The 22,778-nt window shown below is 48.4% G+C and overlaps 1 protein-coding gene across 1 annotated transcript in view; it reads left to right on the top strand.

Moving 5' to 3' along the window:
* The first annotated feature begins 2,261 nt into the window (after positions 1-2,261).
* The window catches only part of IRS1 (insulin receptor substrate 1), a 57,423-nt gene continuing 36,906 nt past the window's right edge, over positions 2,262-22,778 (top strand). The window contains exon 1 of the mRNA XM_074912116.1: positions 2,262-7,028. Coding sequence (XP_074768217.1) covers positions 3,385-7,005 — 3,621 coding nt within the window. The 5' untranslated portion in view covers positions 2,262-3,384 and the 3' untranslated portion in view covers positions 7,006-7,028. The remainder of the gene's footprint in view (positions 7,029-22,778) is intronic.

Raw genomic sequence — 22,778 nt, 5'->3', positions numbered from 1 at the left:
ACATTCTGTGCACAAATATGCATTCCCATGCTTGTGAAGGGACAGGGAGAGAAGGTTTAGGAGATATTTCTTGCCACAGGACTCACTGCCTTTTTAGCATGTACAGGGCAACGTGTGTATGTTGATGGACCTTGTCATTAATGACAGTCACAATAACTGATGTTAATATGCCTTGAAGCTCTAATTCTGTCGTGCTGCTCCATGGCATGGGCTGGGGGAGCAATTTCCTGTCATTCTACTTGTTGAAGATGGAAGTATGTGTGGTTTGTAGTAAACTTTATCTCAAGATACACATAATGGATTTATTTTCAAATATTTGGTTTTGTCACAAGGAACTACAGTGTGAAGTGGAGGAAAGAATGAGGTGATGATATAGGTTACTGTTACAGTGTGGATTATTATCTGTCCTCTCATTCCTGGTGTTTTACCAGCTAGACTCTGCTCCTACATTACAAACTGTCATCCAGTGTTTGGTAAACACCTTTAAACAAGGCTATGTGTTAGGGTGTTATCTCTAGGGTGAGAAGGTGGCTTGCAGTGCTGCCTGTTGTCCTCTCTGGCTTCCCTGTGTTTTTCTGCAACTGGTTCAGGAGAATTTTTCACCTTTTGACCAGCTAACTTCTTGTCCCAGTTGTACAACCATGATCACCCTGACAACACATTTTGTAATGCAGATTCATTAGAAAAGCCTTTAACTTAAGGGGGCCTACAAGAAAGCCAGAGAGGGACTTTTCACAAACACATAACGATAGGACAAGGGGTAGTGGTTTTAAACTGCAAGAGGGTAGATTTAGATGAGAGATAAGGAAGAAGTTTTTCCCTGTGAGGGTGGTGAGGCCCTGGCACAGGTTGCCCAGAGCAGCTGCGGCTGCCCCCTCCCTGGCAGTGGTCAAGGCCAGGTTGGATGGGGCTGTGAGCAAGGAAGGTGTCCCTGCCCGTGGCAGGGGTTGGAACAAGAGGATCTTTAAGGTCCCTTCCAACACAAACCATTCTAGGATTCCATGATTATTCTGATTTTTTCCATGTGTGGACCTCCATAAATCCAAACAAGACTATCATTCTGTATTGCGTTTCAACCTTAAGAGCAGGTATGAGCTTTGCTATCACACTTTCACCTCTCACCGGGGTGGCACCGCCTGTTCGGGCAGGGCAGAGCCAGTAACGGCCGGGGCAAAGATCCACCTCACGGCATGGGGTGGGCGGAGGCAAGAGGAACGGGAGAGAGGGGGGAGCGGTGAGGAAAACCCAACAAAAACCCAGGAGGTAAAAAGCAGGAGCGGGTCCTCTCTCCTGAATGCCCAAGAAATCAACGGAGATAGTTTTGAACTGTCCTGGAGATGGCAGCATTGAGCAATATATTTTTTAGACTTGGCTTGCAACACTTTTTTGCTACGTAAGAGATAAAAGTTATGCGGACTGCACATCTCAGCCGTGTAAACAGCAGATCGTCTTGAATATTCAGTTTACTTTAGTATACCATGATCCGGGGAAATACGGTTAACTGCCTGACACTACGCGCGATGAATTCTTCCGGGGGCCTTTCCGGGCCCGCCCTGCCGCAGGCCGCGGGGACAGCGCCAGACGCCCCGGCCTCGCCGGGTCTTTATTCGGGGAGCGCCGGCCCGGGCAGCGCGGGGGCCGCGCCGCTTCGGGCCACGTATCAGCCGGAAGCGGCTCCCCTCCCGAGGAGCGGGACAGGCCCCAGCCGCGGGGGGGGGGGGGGGGGCAGCGGCCTGCCGCCGCCCGCCAAGCCCCGCTGGCCTCGGGCGGCGGGACGGGACACCCCCCTCCCCGCCACGGGCGGCGGCCGCGGCTCCCCGGCTCCCTCACGGCGGCGAGCGCGCGGCAGCCTCGCCCTGAGGGGCGGCCGTTGAGGGCGGCGGCGGCTCCCCGCTGGGGCCGGCTCCCCGCTGGGGCCTGCTCCGCCGTGCGGGGCCGGCAACACGGGCTGCGGGAAGGCGGGCGGGCGGAGGGTCTCCGCCTCGCCGGGCCCGCCGCGGCACAAGCCGCCACACTGCAGAGGCCGCCGGCGGCGGTTATAAATAACACGCCGCTGAATGGCGTCTACGCCTCCTTACTACGCGCCGCGCCTCAGCCCGGCCGGGCGCCGCCCCCCGCCGCCGCCGTGACGGACAGGCGGAGGCACCAATGGAGGCGCGGCCCCCGGCGGGCGGTGCGGGGCCGGGCCCGGCGGTGGCGGCCCCCGCGGCCGCGCTGAATGAGGGCAGGGAGGGAGGGCGGGGAGCGCCGGGGCGGGCCGCGGGGCCGCGGCGCTGGGCTGGCCGGGAGCCTGGCGGCGGCGGCGGCGGCTCCGGGGATGGTCCACGCACTGGCGCCGTCACGTGTTGTTCTCCTCGGAGCGAGCCTGAGCCGCGGCGGCGGCGGGCGGAGGGGGCTGGACTGCCGAGCGCGGCCCCCGCCGCCTGTTTCGGTGCGGGGCGCCGGGAAACTCCGTGAAGAAGCCGGCGGCGAGGGAGTCGCCGCGGCGGTGCCCGCTCCCCCGCCGGCCTGGGGCACGGGAGGGGGCCGCCCCGCCGGCCGCTGAGGCGCTGCCGACTGGAATGAAGAGGAGGAGGAAGAGAGGATGTTCCTTCGGCACTGGGGCTGCCTCCCCTCCCGCCGCTGCCGGGCTGCGCCGTGTGTGGAAATGGCACTTTCTCTGCCTAACGAGATGGGACTGAATGGGGTCGCCAGCCTCCTCCGCACGCACGAGCGGGAGAAGCAGCAGCAGCAGCCTCGGCGCTGATATTTGGGGACGGGGGGGGGTTGTGTTGTGGGCGGCTTTCTTTTTCGGTTTTCTCTTCTTTTTGGGAGGGGAGAGTGGGGGGGAAGCAGCGTGTATTTTTGGGTGCAAACCCCGGACTTTGCAAAACAATCTCCGCCCCCCAGAGGATATTTAATCTGCAACAGAAATCCCTACTCGCGGAGGCAAACTTGAGACGGGGAAGGGGTGCAGGGAGCGGAGGAAGGGGACACCCGCCCCGCTCCCGGCCCCGGCGGAGCCCGACCCCTGCGAGGGAAGATGCGTTTCTCTTTCCCGGCGACTGCTCTTGGGACGAGACTTTCGTCTGGACTGATCGAGACTGGACTTTTTAAGGACGCGCTTACCCCTCTAAGGGCGATTTGGGCATAAACAGCAACGCAAACTCTGATTTGGTGCTGGAAGCTGCCTCTGCCACTGAACAGCTGCTCTCACCCTGCTTCTGTCCCTCCCCCGTCCCGTTCTCACAAGAGGATCCTGAGCTCTTTTGCCTTTTTTTTTTTTTTTTTTTTTAATTGTTGTTGCATGAATTTTGGTTTAGGTGGTTGTCTTTTCCAGCTGGCTTGGCTGTTTTGGGGGCTTGCGGACTGCTAGCTGCAGTAACAGCTCCACTGCCTCTCATCATGGCTAGCCCCACGGATAATAACGAGGGCTTCTTCTCAGATGTCAGAAAGGTGGGTTACTTGCGCAAACCCAAGAGCATGCATAAACGCTTTTTCGTGCTGAGGGCAGCCAGCGAGTCTGGACCCGCCCGGCTGGAGTATTACGAGAATGAGAAGAAATGGAGACACAAGTCAGGGGCCCCCAAGCGCTCCATCCCACTAGAAAGCTGCTTCAACATCAACAAACGGGCTGACTCCAAGAACAAGCACCTGGTGGCCCTCTACACCAAGGACGAGCACTTCGCCATTGCAGCTGACAGCGAGCCTGAACAGGAGAGCTGGTACCAAGCGCTGCTGCAGTTGCACAACAGGGCCAAGGGCCACCACCACCTCCATCACCATCACCACCACCACCACAGCGATGTCACCTTTGGAGGCAGCAACGCGGGACTAGGGGAAGCAGGTGAGGACGGCTATGGTGAGGTAGCCCCTGGCCCAGCTTTCAAGGAAGTTTGGCAAGTAATTCTGAAGCCTAAGGGCCTAGGCCAGACAAAGAACCTGATCGGCATCTACCGCCTGTGCCTGACTAACAAGACCATCAGCTTTGTGAAGCTGAATTCAGATGCGGCTGCTGTGGTGCTGCAGCTGCTCAATATCCGCCGCTGCGGTCACTCCGAGAACTTCTTCTTCATTGAGGTGGGGCGCTCGGCTGTGACTGGGCCTGGTGAGTTCTGGATGCAGGTGGATGATTCGGTGGTGGCACAGAACATGCATGAAACCATCCTGGAGGCCATGCGAGCCATGAGCGAGGAATTCCGGCCCCGAAGCAAGAGCCAGTCCTCCTCAAACTGTTCCAACCCCATCTCTGTGCCTCTTCGCAGCAGGCACCACGTCAACAACCCTCCACCCAGCCAAGTGGGGCTCAGCCGCCGGTCCAGGACCGAGAGTGTCACAGCCACCTCTCCTGCCGGTGGTGGGGGTGGAGGCACGGGTGGCAAACCCAGCTCTTTCCGGGTTCGAGCATCGAGTGATGGCGAAGGCACGATGTCAAGGCCTGCCTCTGTGGATGGTAGCCCGGTTAGTCCCAGTGCCAACCGGACCCATTCACACAGACACCGCGGCAACTCCAGGCTCCATCCTCCACTCAACCACAGCCGGTCCATCCCAATGCCTTCCTCACGCTGCTCTCCTTCAGCCACCAGTCCGGTCAGCCTGTCATCTAGCAGCACTAGTGGCCACGGCTCCACCTCGGACTGCCTGTTTCCACGAAGGTCTAGTGCTTCGGTTTCTGGCTCCCCTAGCGATGGTGGATTTATTTCTTCTGATGAGTATGGTTCCAGCCCGTGTGACTTTCGCAGCTCTTTTCGCAGTGTGACCCCGGATTCATTGGGACATACCCCACCAGCTCGGGGCGATGAAGAGCTCAACTACATCTGCATGGGGGGGAAGACCGCCTCCTCTTGCTGCAGCCTGGCAGCCCCCAACGGCCACTTCATCCCACGCACGTGCCACCTGCAGCAGCAACCTCGCTACCCTAGTACACCGTGCTGTCCTCGAGGCGGTAGCGAGGAGGTTGCAGACCTGGAGAAGGCATTCCGGAAGCGGACTCACTCTGCAGGCACTTCGCCCACCATCTCCCACCAGAAGACACCCTCGCAGACTTCAGTGGCCTCCATTGAGGAGTACACGGAGATGCTGCCTTCTTACCCCTGTGGCAGCAGCCGGCTGCCCTCCTACCGGCACTCAGCCTTTGTGCCCACTCACTCCTACCCGGAGGAGTGTCTGGAGATGCACCACCTGGACAGTGGCCATCATCGGACCAGCTCTGCCCCGCACACGGATGACGGCTACATGCCCATGTCACCGGGTGTAGCCCCTGTGCCCAGTGGCGGGGTGCCCCCCAAGGGTGGTGACTACATGCCCATGAGCCCTAAGAGCGTGTCGGCCCCACAGCAGATCATCAACCCTGGCAGGGGGGGCCGCCACCCTCCAGCCACGGTGGACTCCAACGGCTACATGATGATGTCCCCCAGCGGCAGCTACTCCCCCGACAGTGGCTCCGCGGGCTACGGCAAGATCTGGACAAATGGTGCTGGCCACCACCCGAAACTCTCGGTGGAGAGCAACGAGGGGAAGCTCCCCTGCGGCGGCAGCGACTACATCAACATGTCCCCAGCCAGCGGCTCCACCACCAGCACCCCACCTGACTGCTACTTTGGGGGCACGGGGCAGCCGGGCGTAGAGGAGGCCGCTACCGCGGCCCACCATAAACCCATCTACTCCTACTTCTCGCTGCCGCGCTCCTTCAAGCACGTGCACCGGCGGGGCGGCGGGGCGGCGGCGCCGGCGGGCGAGGAGGGCAGCCCCCAGCCCCGCATCGCTCTCGGCCCCGGCCGCCTCCTCTACGCCGCCGAGGACTCATCCTCGTCCACCAGCAGCGACAGCCTGGGCGGCGGCGGCGGCCCCGAGGGCGGCCCCGCGCCCCAAGCGCAGCCCCCGCGCAAGGTGGACACGGCCGTGCAGACCAAAGGCCGCCTGGCGCGACCCACGCGGCTGTCGCTGGGCGGCCCCAAGGCCAGCACCCTGCCGCGGGCCCGGGAGCAGCCCCCGCTCCTCCTGCCCCCGGAGCCCAAGAGCCCCGGCGAGTACGTCAACATCGAGTTCATCGCCGGCGAGAAGCCGGCCTTCCCCGCGGCCGCCCTGGGGCTGGGCTTGCCGCCGCCGGGCAGCGAGGCCGCCGAGGAGTACATGAACATGGAGCCGGGGCCGCCCCGGACCCCCTGCCCCGCCGGCTTCGGCAACGCGCGGGCGGCCCCCGCGGCGCGGCCCGGCCGAGGCGCGGCCCCCGGCGGCCGGGACTACGTGACGATGCAGCTGGGGGGCGCCGCCGCCGCCGGGGGCTCCTGCTCGGACTGCGCCGACAGCCCTTCCCCCTGCTCGCCCGCCCTCCTGCTCAGCTACGCCGACGGGCGGGCGGGCCGCTCCGCCGCCGAGAAGCCCCCGCCGGCGGCGACCATGACGGCGGCGGCTTCCCCGGAGCTGCCGCGGCCGCCGGCCGAGCTGTCGGCAGCGCCGCCGCGCTCCTCCTCGCTGCTCGGGGGCCCCGGCGCGGGCAGCGCCTTCACCCGCGTCAGCCTCAGCCCTGGCCGCAACCAGAGCGCCAAGGTGATCCGCGCCGACCCGCAGGGCGGCCGGCGGCGGCACAGCTCCGAGACCTTCTCGTCCACGCCGAGCGCTGCCCGCGGAGCGGCGGGCGGCGGCGGGGGGCTCGGGGCGCCCTTCCCCTGCGGCGGCGCGGGGGGCGCCGAGGAGGTGAAGCGCCACAGCTCGGCCTCCTTCGAGAACGTCTGGCTGCGGCCCGCCGCGGGGGAGGCGGCCGGCGCCGCCAGCGCCCGCCGGGAGCCGGGGGCCGCGCCCGCCCTGGAGAACGGGCTCAACTACATCGACTTGGACTTGGTGAAGGACTTCAGCCACCGCCGCCACCACCACCTCCGCCCCCCCGCCGAGGGCGCCGCGCTGCCGGGGGGGCGGCAGCCGCCGCCGCCGCCGAAGCCCCCGGGCCAGCCTCGCGGGAGCGGCCCCGCCGGCGACGACCTGAGCGCGTACGCCAGCATCAGCTTCCAGAAGCGGGAGGAGATGTAGGAGCCGGGCGCCGGCCGGGGAAGGTGAGCCGGGGCCGGGGCGTCTCTGCGAGGGGAGAGGGCCCGGGGGCACGGCGGCGGCCCGGGGCCGCTCGTCGTCAGCGCTGCCGGCGGGGCGGGCGGCGGCGGCTGCGCCGCGTTGGGGCGGGTTGGTTGCGCCTGTTGCCCTTAATATTTGCCGCGCGTTCCAGCGGCGCCGGTACCCCGGCAGGAGCGCAGCGGCCCTGCGGGTGTCCCGGCCGCGGGCGGCTGCCAGAGCGCGCTTTGGGTGCCCCCGCTCAGGCGGGGGTACGATTCGTGCTTGCCCTGTCGTTGTATTTCTTCATTTCTTAAGAATTAGGTGCGCTTCAGAAGTGTGTGCGGGGGGGGTGGGGGGGTGGGGTAGTGAGTTAGCTGTAGCATAGGGTTGGGAACAGGAAACTCCCGTTGTAATCCTGGTTTGGTCAGTAATGACTCCAGTGGCCAGGGGTGAGGCAGTCAGCCATGCCAGCTCTTGCTTTCCCACGTGCAAAACACGGCGAACGGCATCTACCTCACAGGGCTGTGATGAGTGTTAATTCAGTTTTGTTTGGAAGGGGCTTTGAATTTGAAATCAGACTTCAAAGCCTTCAGAGCGCTGTATCTGTCACTTGTCTTTCAGCTGATACCAAGCGTGGCTGTCCCATGCTCACAACAGTGTTACAGACTGCGTAAGAAACTGGCCATATGAACTGTGTCTTTGGCATTGACTGATGTGTTCTATTTTTCCTCGAAGCTTTTAATTTTTCATTTGGGAAAAACTTCTGCCAGGCTGTTGCACGTTGATTACAGCCGTGTAAAGTGAGCAAGAGCATTGCTGCAAGCAACGTGATGTTTCTGCTATGTGGGAACTTCATGCAGCACATAACAAATATATCTTGTTTAGAGCTCATGAAGTACAGTGCACCTGTGAGCCCTTTCATGAAAGGTGGAGACTGTTTTGGTGCAGATAGGCACCAGTAGGTAGCTACCCAGGTAATCTTGTTGTGACTCCATTTTAGCAGTTTTTTACATACTTGAGCAGCAGCAATCACTGTAGTTAAAGTAGTTATTATGAATATGTGCAGTGATATTAGGGGATGAATATCATACCACTGTTTACATCGTAAGTGTAATAAACTTACTATTTGTATTGCTTGTTCACTAGGCTCAAGGGAACACTGAGGGCTGGTCTTGGTACAATGCCTGGGATCATGTGTTCACCATTTTTATACGTTTTCCATCCTTATAACCTGAAAAAAAAGCAAAACAGTCTCTCCTCTTGCTGTTATTGCCCATTAGAGCATTGCAGTATTAGGTGTTAGTCTTACATGACCTAGGAATACCAGGTTAATTTCAAAGTTTGAGGGAAGATGTAAGATCGGTGCAGATAGTGCTGGTCTGGTTCAAATGGTGACTGGTAGGAAACTATTATTTTCATGGCTATCTGACAGGAGCGTTCTGGCTGTCACAATAGGTTGTCTGTGACCAGGCTTACACTGCCACACCCTTTCTCTGTTCTGGGATGTGCTTTCGAGAGCCTGTCTAGACTGTCTTCGAGATGCCTCTCAGTTACCCTGGGAAGCCGTATCTGCCTAGGGCAGTGTTGGTGTTACAAACCCGTCAGGAGGCGATTTTTGTCAGAGGATGCGGCATGTTGTGCTATATAAGTCCCATTGCTAGGAGAATCCCTTTTTTTTCCCCCTGTTGTGTGCTAAACCTGGGAGAGCAAGTGTGAGAGAAAATCCTCTGTCAGCATGTGGATAAATAATAAACGTGCAAGAGTACGTGAATGTAGGTCTGGGAGGGAGCGATGCCATAACTACTTACACAGATTTTTTCCAAATGTACTGTTTAGTTTTGCTGTAGACAACTTATTTAACTGATTCTGTGTGTCATCTTTAACATAAAAGCTGTGGTAATGTTCTCCGTCATTGTGGTAGGTAGATACCTGCTGTGATTATGCTGTTCAATGGAGGATCAGGATGTGGAAGACCTGATATAAGAACATGCTGAAAAAATGCAGATGTTTTTCAGAGCAGCATTGTGAAAGGTATTGTCCAACAGAGTAATTGCTGTTTGAAGTTGGTTCTTACTTCCCAAAATTAGGATTGGACTGAGCAAGCACAGCTTCTGGGAGGCAGGGGAAGAGACAGGCTATAATTATATAGGGAGTTTGTAGCCATGGCTGTTCCCTTTCTCTTCCCACTATAAAGCTGTGTTAGTTGCTTGTAGCTTTCTCAGACATTAACCCTTTGGTCTCTTAATTCCCAGGCTAGATTTGTTACCATCAACTTAAACTTTCTTTGCAAAATTCAGCCCGACTAGCTCATCTGTTGTTGAGTGTGTTAAGGAAAAAAACCCAGCAATGTTTTGTCTGTGTTAAGCCACTTTTACAGCTGTTTTTTGACACATCCTCATACTCCTTTTTGCTTTGGAGGTGGAACTGAGGTTTGGCAGGGGATTTGGCCCCATGTAGGTTCTACCTTATGCCATTCTTGAGAAAATCTGCCTGGAGGTGAGTGATTTACAGGCCTGCAAACAGTCTGTTTGCACACGCCTGAAAAAGTTCTTGAGCACCTTCGGCTAAACTGTTCTCCTGAAAACTCCATGTGCAGTGAGGGTGCCCCAGTTCCCCAAAGCTTTGCATGCCCTTTCCAAGGAGCAGGTGAGCGGGCTGTGCTGCCTCGGCCTCAGCCAGCTTCCCCCCGTGCACCTCCTGGCAGGTGAGGCTGTTCAGGCTCTGGCTGAGAGCGGGCCAGCTGCGGTTGTTGTTTCTCCTGTTGGTGTCTGAGCAATGTGAAAGAGGAAAGAAAAGCTACGTGGTATGTTTGCAGGTATGGCGGAGAGGAGAGAACATCTGGACCTGGGAAGGGGAAGGTGAAACTGCAGTTATCAGAACAAGGGATGGGAAAGGCTGCGTTAAGTACCCTTTCTTTGCTCTCGATCTTTTTTGTGGGTTATTATTTACACTTTTAATCTCAGAAGTGGCAAAGGGACTGCATGGGCTTTTCTGGTTTTTATTTTTTTCATAAAACAGCTGTCCACCCCACCCCAACGGCCAAAAAACTATCTGGATAACTCTTGTTTTATCCATTCTGGAATCTTCTGTTGTTCTAGACTGAAAGACAAGGACCCCAAATGTTGGCCATTCATCTCCTGATGGGTAAAATGATGGTTGTTGCTTTGCTACAAGCTAGCTAACTCCTCGCCCCTTCCTTGCTCCCCTGTCCTCCCTGCCAGCTGCCTCCAAGTTGCTCAGGTGTAACATTCTGAGGTATTTTTAACCTCTTTCAAGTGTACTTACTTCTCCTAACATTAAAGATATTGGCTGAAATAATCATGTTGTTTTGCAAATTTAATTTAAAAATGTTTCTCTTGCACCCACAGCATTCCTCTCCAATCCCATTGCCTTCCCTGTCATATATTCTTGGCTGTTTCTTAGCAGCTGGCCCTGCCCTCACCTTTCTAGCTCTCTCATCCTGTTAAAAGTGGAGCGGTTTCAATGCAGTCTTGCATGCTCCCCTGCCCAAACACTTACCTCTCCTTCAGAGAATTGGGTACTGTTGTGTGTGCCTAGCCTAGCCAGTGACTCTCCAGTGCTTGGATCCTCTGATGAGTGGACTCCTGTGCTGTAGTTGGAAGGCGACACTGCTGCAGTGGCCAAATCATGCTGGGAAACACCAGCCTATGACATGGAGAAAGTGAGGCAAGAACTAGGGAGAGGGGAGACCAGTGTTGCTCTAACGTATTTTCTTCCTGCTCAGAGTTTTGCATGCACAGATGTGGTGGGTTGACCTTGGCTGGACACCAGGTGCCCACTAAAGCTGCTCTGTCATTCCTCAGCTGGACAGGGGAGAGAAAATATAATGAAAGGCTCATGGGTTGAGGTAAGGACAGGGAGAGATCACTCACCAATTACTGTCATAGGCAAAACAGACTCAACCTGGGGAAATTAGTTTAGATTACCAATCAAATCAGAGCAGAATAATGAGAAATAAAACCAAATCTTTAAAAACACCTTCCCCGCACCCCTCCCTTCTTCCCAGGCTTAACTTCACTCCCGACTTTCTCCTGCCTCCTCCCCCCTTAGTGACACAGGGGGACAGGGAATGGGGGTTGTGGTCAGCTCATCACATGTTGTCTCAGCTGCTCCTTCCTCCTCAGGGGGAGAACTCCTCACGCCCGTGTCCTGTTCCAGTGTGCGGTCCCTCCCACAGGAGACAGTCCCCCACAAACTTCTCCAATGTGAGTCCTTCCCATGGGCTGCAGTTCTTCACAAACTGCTGCAGCGTGGGTCCCCCCCCAGGCTGCAGCCCCTCAGGCACAGGCTGCTCCAGCGAGGGTCCCCCCGGGGTCACAAGTCCTGCCAGGGAACCTGCTCCAGCGCGGGCTCCTCTCTCCGCGGGGCCAGGGGCCCTGCCAGGAGCCTGCTCCAGCGCGGGCTTCCCACAGGGTCGCAGCCTCCTCCGGGCACCCCCTGCTCTGGCGTGGGGTCCCCCCCGGGCTGCAGGTGGGTCTCTGCTCCCCCGCGGACCCCCCTGGGTGCGGGGCACAGCTGCCTCCCCACGGGCTGCCCCACGGGCTGCAGGGGAACCTCTGCCCCGGGCCTGGAGCGCCTCCTGCCCTCCTCCTGCACTGACCTGGGGCTCTGCAGAGCTGGTTCTCTCCATGTGCCGACTCCTCTCTCCTGGCTGCAATTGCTCAGTGGGTTTTTTCTCTCCTTAAATACATTATCCCAGAGGCGCTACCGCCGTGGCTGACGGGCTCGGCCTGGGCCAGCGGCGGGTCCGTCCTGGAGCCGGCTGGCATTGCCTCTGTGGGACATGGGGGAGGCTGCCAGCAGCTTCTCACAGAAGCCAGCTCTTTAGTCCCCCCACTACCAAAACCTCACCGCACAAACTCAGTACAACGGATGAGCAGATGTTGTGGATCCTGCTTTTGGGATTGCTGTGAGAAGAGAAGGCTCCTAGAATGTGCAGGGGTTTTGAAGATGAACCACTGATAGCTTGTGTTCTGAGTATATAGGCAAAAAATATTCCAAAAAGGAAACCATTAGACGTTGGCTCCGGAGAAACAGGAAAGGCTGTAGTAGGATACTAGCATGAATCCAGGTATGTGGCTTTGATCTCGGAATCTTCAAAGCAAAGCCATTATTCCCTTGCCTCATTTCCATTTTGTTGATGAGTCTGAGAACTCGTGAAAGTGAGCGCTAATAACACTGAATGGAATATGTGTAGTGTGAGCAAGTGGTAACTTGGCTCACCCGCAGTTTTAATGATGCCTATTTTACCCAGTGCATGGGTGGTTTGGGTTTTTTGGTGATGTAAGGCAACGGAATACAGTACAATGGGAATACATTACAGTGGCATTTATACAGTTGTTATGCCTTTTGTCTGGTTCCAGTTAAAGCAAAGCACTACTAAGGGAAGAGCTAAAGATTTGTTTGGGTCTCATGAGGGTAAACACATGATGGTAAACAGAAAATTACTCATGTAATTGTTGTACAATATACCTGGGGTTTTTTGTTGGGACATTGCTTGCTTTCTATTTTATTTCTTTAATAGTTTTCAATAGCTGGTTTTGTTTCCTCAAGTTAAAATCTTCAGGTGGAACAACAGAAACACAGCAAATGCCAAAAAAAGATGTGTACAATTAAATTAAATAAAAAGTTGTTTTGGGAAGGTTGTTTCCCAAACTGAAATAACAGAAGTTTCTGTAGTTTTGGGTCAGTACCAAGGTAAATACCAGTAAGTTATGAAGGTTTTCTATGTTTTATGGGTAATACTGTAGACAAAACAGTGCATTTCTTACTGTATGCACACACCAATTTTTCCCCATACCTAATTATTTGCCAGAATTGATTCTGTGTCTCCACATACTCGCGTATTTGCAGTTCTCCTCTTTAACAAGACCACAAGCTTATAACTAATGTTTTTAGATTTTTTGAAGGTTCGTTGTATCTTTTTTTGTAATTTAGACAGTGAGTAAATTCCTTTAATCTAGCTATGTTAAATTGTAGTATTGATTATTTCCCCACCCCCACCTTGATTTTCATGACGAGTTTCTTGTGTGACTTATCTTTTGTTTTACCAGTTTAAAAATTGGAACTCTATGATTTGTAAACCAATTCAGTCAATTATGAAGTACTATATGGCCTTTTAGCACATAACTTTCATGTTTAGTCAATGTTTAAACTCTGAATTTCTTCACTTCATGTGAAGAAGTGAAGAAGTGAATTCACTTCTGAATGTGATTTAAATTTGCAAATGAAACAGGACATTGCCGGGCAAGGATGATGCTCATTTTTATCTAGCAACTGTGGAGAGATGGTATGTTTCCTTAGATAACACTTGTAAATGGAGAATTACAAACTCTTAAATAAAATGCAGCAGGCAGCTGTGAATTGGGAATGTTACTTGACCAGTATCTTCAGTATGTTGCATTGTTTCAGAAATGCTTTATAGTAACTGAAATTTTGCTACTCATTAGGACTACCCAGTTTTCATGACCTTATAAATACACTAGTGCAAGTACTGAAGGCTGAATATTCTTTTGAACAAGTTGCACTAACTGTATGATAGCTTGTTTGTGAAGGAAGTGGGGTGTTTTTTCCCAGCTCTGAAAGTGTATCTGTTCAGTACTGATTATTATGTAAATAAAACCACTAGTGAACGTAAGCTTTAAAAAAATCTATTTTGGTGTCCAGTGATATTTAAGAGAAATAGATATTATTTTCCAAAACTAATTTGATACTAGATTTAACCCCTGTGTCAAGTTTCATTGAAAACTAATTATTGTGTTCGATCAACAGACTTACAAAGTACAGTACCCTTAAGAGATAGAAGGAAAAAGGGGGAAATGCTGTTCATGGGACCTGTGCTATGGCTAGAAGAGAGACTATGGGATGCTGATGTAAGATAATGGGAAATCAGAGGTACAGGTTGGGGAATAGTTGTAGACACTGGTGTGGGAGGGAGATGGGAATGGGAGAGAGAAATTACTTTGGGTACACAGAGAAACTGTGGTATGATGATGTGGGTGGAGAGAATTGCAAGGTGTTCATGATCTGAAGGGGATTGGGATGGTGGTATGTGAAAGTTTGAGCATGAGTGTAGAGAAATTTGGAGAGCCTGGATATATACAGAGTTTATTCTGGAGGCAGTCATTTCGCATGGTACTGCAGTTTTCTGAAGGAGTTTTTACTTCTGTGTTTTTCTTTTGATCTTTATTACTGGCATAGACATTTTGTTTAGAAAGTGTGTGTGTTCCATACTTGTGATTAGATTTATATATTTTTTAATATTATGTGGATATTCTGCTGACCTTAACAGGCTAATGTGCATAGTAAGGTAAGCAGAATTTGCCTCTGGCTGTTTTTGCCAAAATTCTTTGTCTTGTAACATCTCTACAACAACCACAGCAGTAAACTACAGATAGGTATCTGAACTAAGTACAAGATAAATCGGAATGAGTGAATTTTAACATTAAAACCCCTTGTTTTTTAAAATACATATAATGAAAGGAGAACTATATTCATACAGGATTTTTTAACCGCAGTATTTTTTTTTTTTTACACTCTATTACTTGGACACATAAGTTGATTAAAAATGAGGTTCATTAGTTTCATAATTTTTCTTATGAATTACTAAGCATAGATTCCCTAAAATTTCTTAATTTAAAGAATATCTTGTAAAAGAAAATTTCAAATGGCAGAATTATTGTGACTTGTTACAGCAGATCCTGTGTTTTTCGTTTTGTGGGAAGAACTGCAACACAAATAATGTTAGCAAATGCATCCGAATTCTCTATTTGTCAGAATGCTAAAAACTGGCTTTTGGTTATCTGTACATCATCTGATATGTTAAGAGTACCTATTCATAAAAGTGAATAGCATTATTCTATTTTTACATCACTCTGTGGTTTTGATAAATGGTTGTTGTGATGATTATTATTTTGAATACATGAGGTAGAGGTAGTAAAGGAGAGATGTTGGTAACTTAAAAAAAAAAAAGATTCTCAAGTTTAACATCTTTACTCTCTGCTTACAGAAATGATGGAGAATATAACAAAAGCCAAGGTGTGAACAGATAAAGGAGATTTAAATAAGCCTGGCACTCTCAACTAACTAAAAGATTTCTTGATATATATCTCTCTGATCATGTTTGACATATCTAGGTCATGTTCTCTGAAGACTATTATTAGAGATTTAACCTTGGGTAATTGCAAAGTGTATTTTCTTCAGAGTAGTTTTTGATCAGGTAGGTGAGACAATGAAAGTTTGTGTGTGTTCAACTGCTTGTAGTAATTTGGGAGTCTAGTTAGAAGACCTGGTGTCAGCCACCTGAGCTGTAAGGTGAAATGTGTTGTTCCTGTGGTGTATCACAGAAGATTTACCTGTGTACGTGTTGGCAACTGTTGTAAGATTCCATTTTATTGGAAGCTGGGGAACAAATGACCTGTTAAATTTTCAAGTAAGATATGCTTCAGGAAGAATGGAATTACGTTGTACGCTTTACAGCTAGTAGAGCTGTTGAAGTGTACTTGTACATTTGAACTGTCTGATGATACATGTTATAAAATGCAGGAAGGTGTAGTCTGGGAACATCTACAACTTTAACTGACTGTGTTTCTTCTTCGCTCCTGCCCTTCCCCCACCCAATCTGTGTAGTCTGGATATTTGTGACCCACTAGGGTGCCTAAGCATTGGACAAGCTTTCTTTGAAATACAGAATCTGTGTGAATAAAAAAAATGTGAATTACCTATCAGACTTGGTTCTTACCCAGTTTCAGCAGTCTGGCGTTCAGTGTGGTGCACAAATATTTGTTAAGACATAACTATGGGGCAGGAACTCCGTAAGCTGGCTTTGCCAGTCAATAAAATACATAACTAGGCTGTGCACAGGAGCTTACCTTCAATGGCACCGTTCCCTGAAGGAGTAAAAAGCTCAAGCATGTGGAGGAGACTAAGCGATTGTATGAGTTCCTTCTGTCCTTACTTCACTGAATTGTAGAATTAAAAAAAAAAAAACAACAAACCCAAGCCAAACCCTGCCTTCATTCTCCTCACAAGATACTGGATATTTGTATGTCATTAGTAACATCCATGTTTAAACGCTGTGCCCAGAGTTGTGGGGAAAACATCTATCTTGGTCAAGAGAGTAAAAGAACCTCAGAAAGTGTAGATGGGAGGTAGAAGATTGAGTTCGTTGCTCCTCTTACGGGTTATCTCAGCTGCGGTCTTGCTGCTGTTCCTCAGTTTGTAAATGACAGCAGAGGATTGGAAGGGAGGTGGGGAGCTCGAACACTGTGTCTGACTGTGCTGGCTGTGACTTGCTTCAGTCCCGACTTGAGCTTCCCGTGCCCTGCATGATGTACGAGAGATACAAAAGATCTAGAGTGACAGCTGATATGTATCAATGAGGGAATCTTTCAGATTAAAACACTGGATGGTAATTCATCTTCAGCATAGCTGGCCTTCATTTTGAAGAGAAGATTTCTATGTTAAAGGAAATTTTAACCCCCTGGAGAACAGGGAACAAGCAACAGGGGACATCTCTCGGCTTCTGAGACAGACTGGGAGCTCGAAAACCCTCTGTATGTGCTAGTGCCCAAGCATAAGTAATGTTTAGTCATTCTGCTGAAATACCTTGAAAATCACTAGAGCAAGAAGACTGTGGTCTTCCAGTATCTTCCTAGTTTAGTTCCATGATTCCTATGCAAGGGATTGACAAGGTGTTCAGGAGACTGTGTCAGCAGTGATGCATGCGGTATACAAGAGCCTTCATACTGATACTAAAAAAGGAAAAACCAAAAATAGTCTTCTCTTTCCTGAAGAAGATACAGGTGCAACAGAATATCATCTTCTGCACCTGCACCTACCATGTTGTCGGACTGGTAAAGTCTCCTGCCTTCCCTGGCATGGTACAGTGTGCTTTTTCATGGTACTTGTTCTCTAATGGTGATATCGAGAGAAATAAAGTTTGGGCACTTCTGCTGAAATGATGGCTGTTGTTCCATTTCTGATTCTTCCAGGCTCCGTAGGCAAATGATGAGATGTTGGCTGAACAGTCTCTGAAAGATGGGTTTAATTTTCATTTCCTCAGAAAAGTTCATGCTGTCATAATTACTGATTCCACTCCTGTAATTCGTGATCACAAATTCTGAATTACTTGTTACTTCACAACAGTAAAATGTATAATTTATGGAGCAGAATATTATAGAATAATGAGGAAATAAACTAACAAGTTGTTTAATCAGTTGAGGCTGAGACAATGTTCTCTTACATTTTTTTCCACTTTGGAATATATCCATGAGGATTTTCCTTTCATAGTACAGTTTTATTTCATGGAAGTAACCAACTGCAGGTAGCCCAGCTGCACAGTCCTTGAAAGAGGTAGGACAGCTTGACTTGCCCAGAGGATTTGAAATGACTCATAGATGTCAGTAAGGTATTTTGGTGAGAACAAAGATCTGTATGATGGCTGCATGAAGTGAAGAATGAGCAATACTCACCTTTTTGCATTGATGGTGAATTCAAGCTGAACTGTTTTCATCTGGTGAAAATGAATGGACTAATTGAAATCTTTAGGAACACAAAAATATATTTTGGTCAGGTAGGAACTGATTTGTTAGAAGTGAAGAAAATTGCATCCCTTTAACCTGCTACATTTACCCCATTTCTCTTTTTGACTTCTTTGCTTCCACAGCACAGGCACAGTATACCACCCTTTCATGATTTGTTGTGGTATTTTTAGCCCTCGGTCCACTTTTGATTTTCTGTATTGCAGAACATAGTTGATTTTGTTTATTTATATATATATATTACTTTTTTTAACTAGTGGCAACTAAACTGCAGAACAATAAATATTTGTTGCCCTTTTTCAAAGGGAAGTACATGAGTACTAAATAGTTAATTGCTTGATCACATACATGAAATACAGGTAAGGAAACCTCAGCATTTCTGAAGCTTGGGTGTACTGGAAACCATTACAAACGAAACTTGCTATCTACTGTATGTCATGCAGGAATCTCAAAAAGCAGGCTGGCTGGCACATCGAGGGTGTGGTCCTGCAAGATGTTTGGGCAGATTTAAACATCTTTACTGAAAAGGGTGGTCTCACCTCAGCTGCCTTCACTCTCATCTGCATGCTTCCACTGTTTCTCTGTGCTTGTTCCATACAAGTAAATGGCAACTATAGTTAGGCTGGCATATTATTTAGTAACTGTTTATATTTCCTCATTTTGCACATAATGGCATTCAGATTTCTGAGAAACAGGAAAATAAAATCTATAAAGGGGAATTTAGTTTGTTTAGGAAGCTGTAGGTTGAAAACTGAAAATATTTTTCCCGTTGAAAGTTAATATTTGTTCTAGTATCAATATTTTGGAAATAATCTTGTAATTTGTTGACTTTTTCATCGTGGTGAACATGATGTGGAATGTTCTTGAATTCCTTGGATATCTTGATATGGGTGGATAGCCATGTGTGATTTACATCTATCTTACCAGTTTGAGATGAAAACAGAGGCAAATAGAAGAGCAGCAATGGAAACCAAAAGGCTCCAAATCATCTCTCTTGCTTTTACAACTGCTGTGTGCACCCCTTCCTCCCACGGCGGGTTCTTGGGAGCCGAAGTTAAAGCACTGGTATCTGCTGGCATCGGTGCACTGCGTATGATCGTTGTAGTTTCAACATGTAAATGGTGAAACTTTATCCTTAAATGGATTGACAGAGCTGATCAATTTCAATTCAGTTTTGAATAAGCATTTTAAAGGTTCTTAAAAATGAAACAAAACTCAAATACAATGGTTTTTTTTATGTATGAAACTTCTTTCCTGAGCAAGCTCTGATGGAAGGGAAAAGCCCTTCTGAAGGTGTGCAGGCATGTAGCTAGGGCATGTTTTTTCAGGCCTTTGAACTAGGTTAGGAATGTGTCTCAAGATGGAAGAATGAATAGTTACTTGGCGCTTTTAGCCTCCGGGCTTGAAACTCGCAAGAGGAATGTTATTGTGTCTTCAAAGCCTGTTTCGCACAAGCCTTTGTTGAGCAGGAACTTGGAGAGTCTTTGTATTATCATGCACACAACAAAAACAGCCAGCCACCCAATTTGATCTAATTGGGCGGTGGTAGTGAGATGTTTCTTCAGTAGGAAGACTCTGGAAAATGGGGTGCATATTTTTAATGAGGAAATACCCTTTAGAGTGAAGGGATTGCCTACACAGACATTTACCAGCTTGATAAAACTCTAATTATACTGATGCAATTCCCCATATGCACATCCCCTCTTTTCTCCTCTATGTAGTACTTTCCCAAGAAGAGAGCAAATATTTACATTTCTTTTAAATTCTGTTTTGACCCTGAGGTGATGGTAGCATATCCCTTGAGAAGGCAAGCTGAGGTTGAGAAAGTGGGGTCGTTCAGGTTGAAGTAATTTTTGTAATGCTTTCCCAAAAAGAAACCTGTATTCAGGACCAAATATGCTGTAATTTACTAATACTACCTAAATTAAGACAGACCTTTAAATCAATGTGTTGAGAGTGTTTAGAGGAAATAAAACCATTGCTGTAATGAATGTGATTGCTGAAGTATCCAGAATCGGGGTTTGAAGTGCTAAAAGCTCATTTTTGAGAACAACAGCTACTTCAGTAGATACCCAGAGAAATTTATTTTCATTTTAATATGTGACTAGGCTAATTACACAAGTAGTTTATTCAAAGTTGCGTGAGATCAACTGAAACTGAAAAGATAGGAAAACAGATTTCCTTTCTAAAGTTTTTTTAGTTAACAAACCCCTCATGAAATCTACTAAATCTGAAATTTTGAAGTCTGTAGTAGCCAAGTCCACTCAATTTCACCTACTAAATAAAGAGGAGGCTTTGAAAAAAAAAAAAAAGTTGTCTTTAAATGCAAAGTTTATTTTGTTAAGCAACTTCCTTTTGTGTTCAAAATATATTGGTTTTAGTCAACTGATAACTAAATACAGAGCATACTATTTTACAGTTTCATCCTGATTTTCATTCAAATGCAGCTTGAAAAGTCATAAATATGAAATTTAACCAGCTAGTAAATAGTGACCTGTATTGGTCATTAATTTTATGTCAAAAATCTGCATAAATACACTCTAACGATATTGTCTAACTAGAGACTATACCAAATGCTAAATTAAAGGTTATATTGCAGATCAGCATGATTTAGTGGTTATTGCTCTTTGAGAATGACCATTAAGAACATAAAAAGATAAATTTCCTCATTTGCTAATCTAAATTTGATTATTTTAATCACTTCAATTTGAACTAATCCACCGTGAAGCCAAGTGTCAGTATATACATGATAATTAAATATATTTGAACGGATGTGATCATGCAGAAATAAAGCGTAGGCACAGAAAAGACCTGCTTAAAGGACCTGGTCTGATCCAGCAGAGGAGCAGCAGACAATACCTGAAATGGTAGGAGGTTGGGTGGATGAGAGGAGAGGACAAAACCACAAGTACAGAGAAATGGTGGTTAAATGTATTGAAGGGTAAGAGTGACAGGCGGATTGTGTAAATTGACTGGCCAGTTAATGGGTCTTCTGTAAGGTTAGAGAAGGCAACGTTGAGGAGGAAGAGGGAGGTAAGGGGCTGAGTGAGCAGAGGGAGAAATTGGAATAATTCTGTGAAGCTCAGACTTCAGTTGGTGTAATTGGGTTGAATGATTCATAATCTCTTAGTTTGATAGGCTGTTATAAAATTTTAAACATAGGCATGAATGAAGTTACGCTGATAACATTGTAGGATTGCTGTAGTGGAAAGCAGTGATGTGCCAAGAATTGTTAGAGGGAAAAAATTGTATAAGATGTTGGTAACATTTGTGTAGATGTATTTTGGAGGAAGGTTTGAATGGTGATCCTTCTTGTGTATGAGTGTGCTACAAAGTGTATTTCTCAGTTTGGCTGAGAAGGGGAGGAATCCTCAGTTCATGTAAGCGGCTGTACCTACTTGAAGTCTACAGGACTAGGGCAACATGCCTCATTTTAGAATATGTTCCTTTAACTTTTTTCTTTTTTTTTTTCCTGTAAGCTGTTACTACACTGTTCTGTTTGAATTAATAGCAAGTCCCCATTAATTTTAATTAGCTATAGTAATGAGTTAGTTCTAAAGTGCTACAAAATGATCTGTAATTCAATGTCTAATTTATCTCCTACCTTGGGTATTTCATCTTTTCCAAAAATCCTTCTCTCAAAGATTAGTGAGATGTTTGATCTGTCTTGATTCAAGCTTGTTTACTTCTATGTTTGTTAGAGTAGCTCATCGGCTTTTATTCCTTTATCAAATAACTTCTGTGATGTTAATTGTGCATTATGAATTTGGGTCACATTTCAGCATTTGCATTTAGGTTGAAGGAACAGGTAAAAGCAAAAGACTATTAGCAGGACTGCTATATGCTTAGAATAAACAGGAATACAGAATGCTTGATAGCCTTTGTGTTATAGGACTCCTACTGTTTCTAGAGCTTTGCAACCTGTTTGTGTTTTTACCTGATACACTCTTACAGTAACTTTGTACTGATCTTCACTGTAATTTTTTGAAGGTTTTTGTTTTGTTTTTGTGAAGTCAAGAATGATACAAATCACTATCTGGAATCTGTTTTCATGTCTCTGGCTTTATTTGCATATCCTGTAGTCATACTTAACAACTTCTCCACTGTTGGGTCTTTCTCTGTTCTGAGTCTTTAGGCTCAGTTCACGCAGGTACATGTGACAGATTTAAGGCCAGAAAGAGCTGTGATAAGTATGGGTTCCATTTCATAAGCAGAATGCAGGGCGCAGCTTTGCCATCAGCTTGAAGTAATTGAAGGCGACCCTGTTGTTGCTGTCTCTTTGATCACATACTCCTCTGGAGAGTTGGTTTTGTCACCTGTGGTTGCTCACGGGTGATGGTACAGGGGAGCACTTGGAAATGGATTCAGGAGGGAGTGCTGGACCATTTCTCAAGGCAGCAGCTTGCCTCTAGTTTGGTTAAAACCAACTGTGAAACCTCATGTGCAATATTCTTTCAGACAGCATTTAAACTTTTTTCCCCCAATCTGGACTTGGGTTATTTAAAACTTCAAGTAGAACACCTTGTGTGATTAGTGCTTTATACTCTCATTGAAACCACAGTTGTCTTGGCCTACACTACTGATGCTTCTGGTCTGAGTTCTCTTTTTGCCAACTGCAAAAAAACTGTTTGATATTGGTTGCCTGCACAGTTGCTGTGAGACTGTGCCTTTAGTGAGGTATGATCCTGACCAGCCGCTGGTTTGCCAGCACCAGCTGTGCCACCAGTCCCTCAGCCCCAGAAGCCTTCACAGAGGTTTTATCAAAATGGGTTTGCTACTTCAGTCACCCTTGGAGGTACTACTTTTAAGTGTGAATACAGTCTAGGTGTGTTTATGCTGTTGAAAAAAATACTTCTTCATTATGGCTTGTTTTGGTTCAGGTAAAAAACACTAAGCAGTATCTGAGAAAAAGCATATTTTACTGGCAAACCTGCACCTGCTGCTTTAGTATTCATACTAGTTTAGTTGTCTAAGTTAGTCATCTCCTCAAACAAACCTTTACCACCAAACCCAAAATCCACACTGTCAAATTAGCCTTTCTAGTTTTGATAAGGTCATATGTATGTGGGAAATATTTTCAGGTGAAAATGAAAAATACATATAATGGCTTCAGACAGCTGTCTTTCAGACCTTCTGATATAGTTACTCAAGATGTCATAGGAGAAACAGGCAAAGTTCCCACCTTTCTGTCCC

The sequence above is a fragment of the Athene noctua genome, chromosome 8 (assembly GCF_965140245.1).
Source record: "Athene noctua chromosome 8, bAthNoc1.hap1.1, whole genome shotgun sequence".
In the NCBI taxonomy this organism is placed as follows: domain Eukaryota; kingdom Metazoa; phylum Chordata; class Aves; order Strigiformes; family Strigidae; genus Athene; species Athene noctua.
Note: the sequence above shows the minus strand (reverse complement) of the source record. Positions and strands in the feature narration are given on the sequence as shown.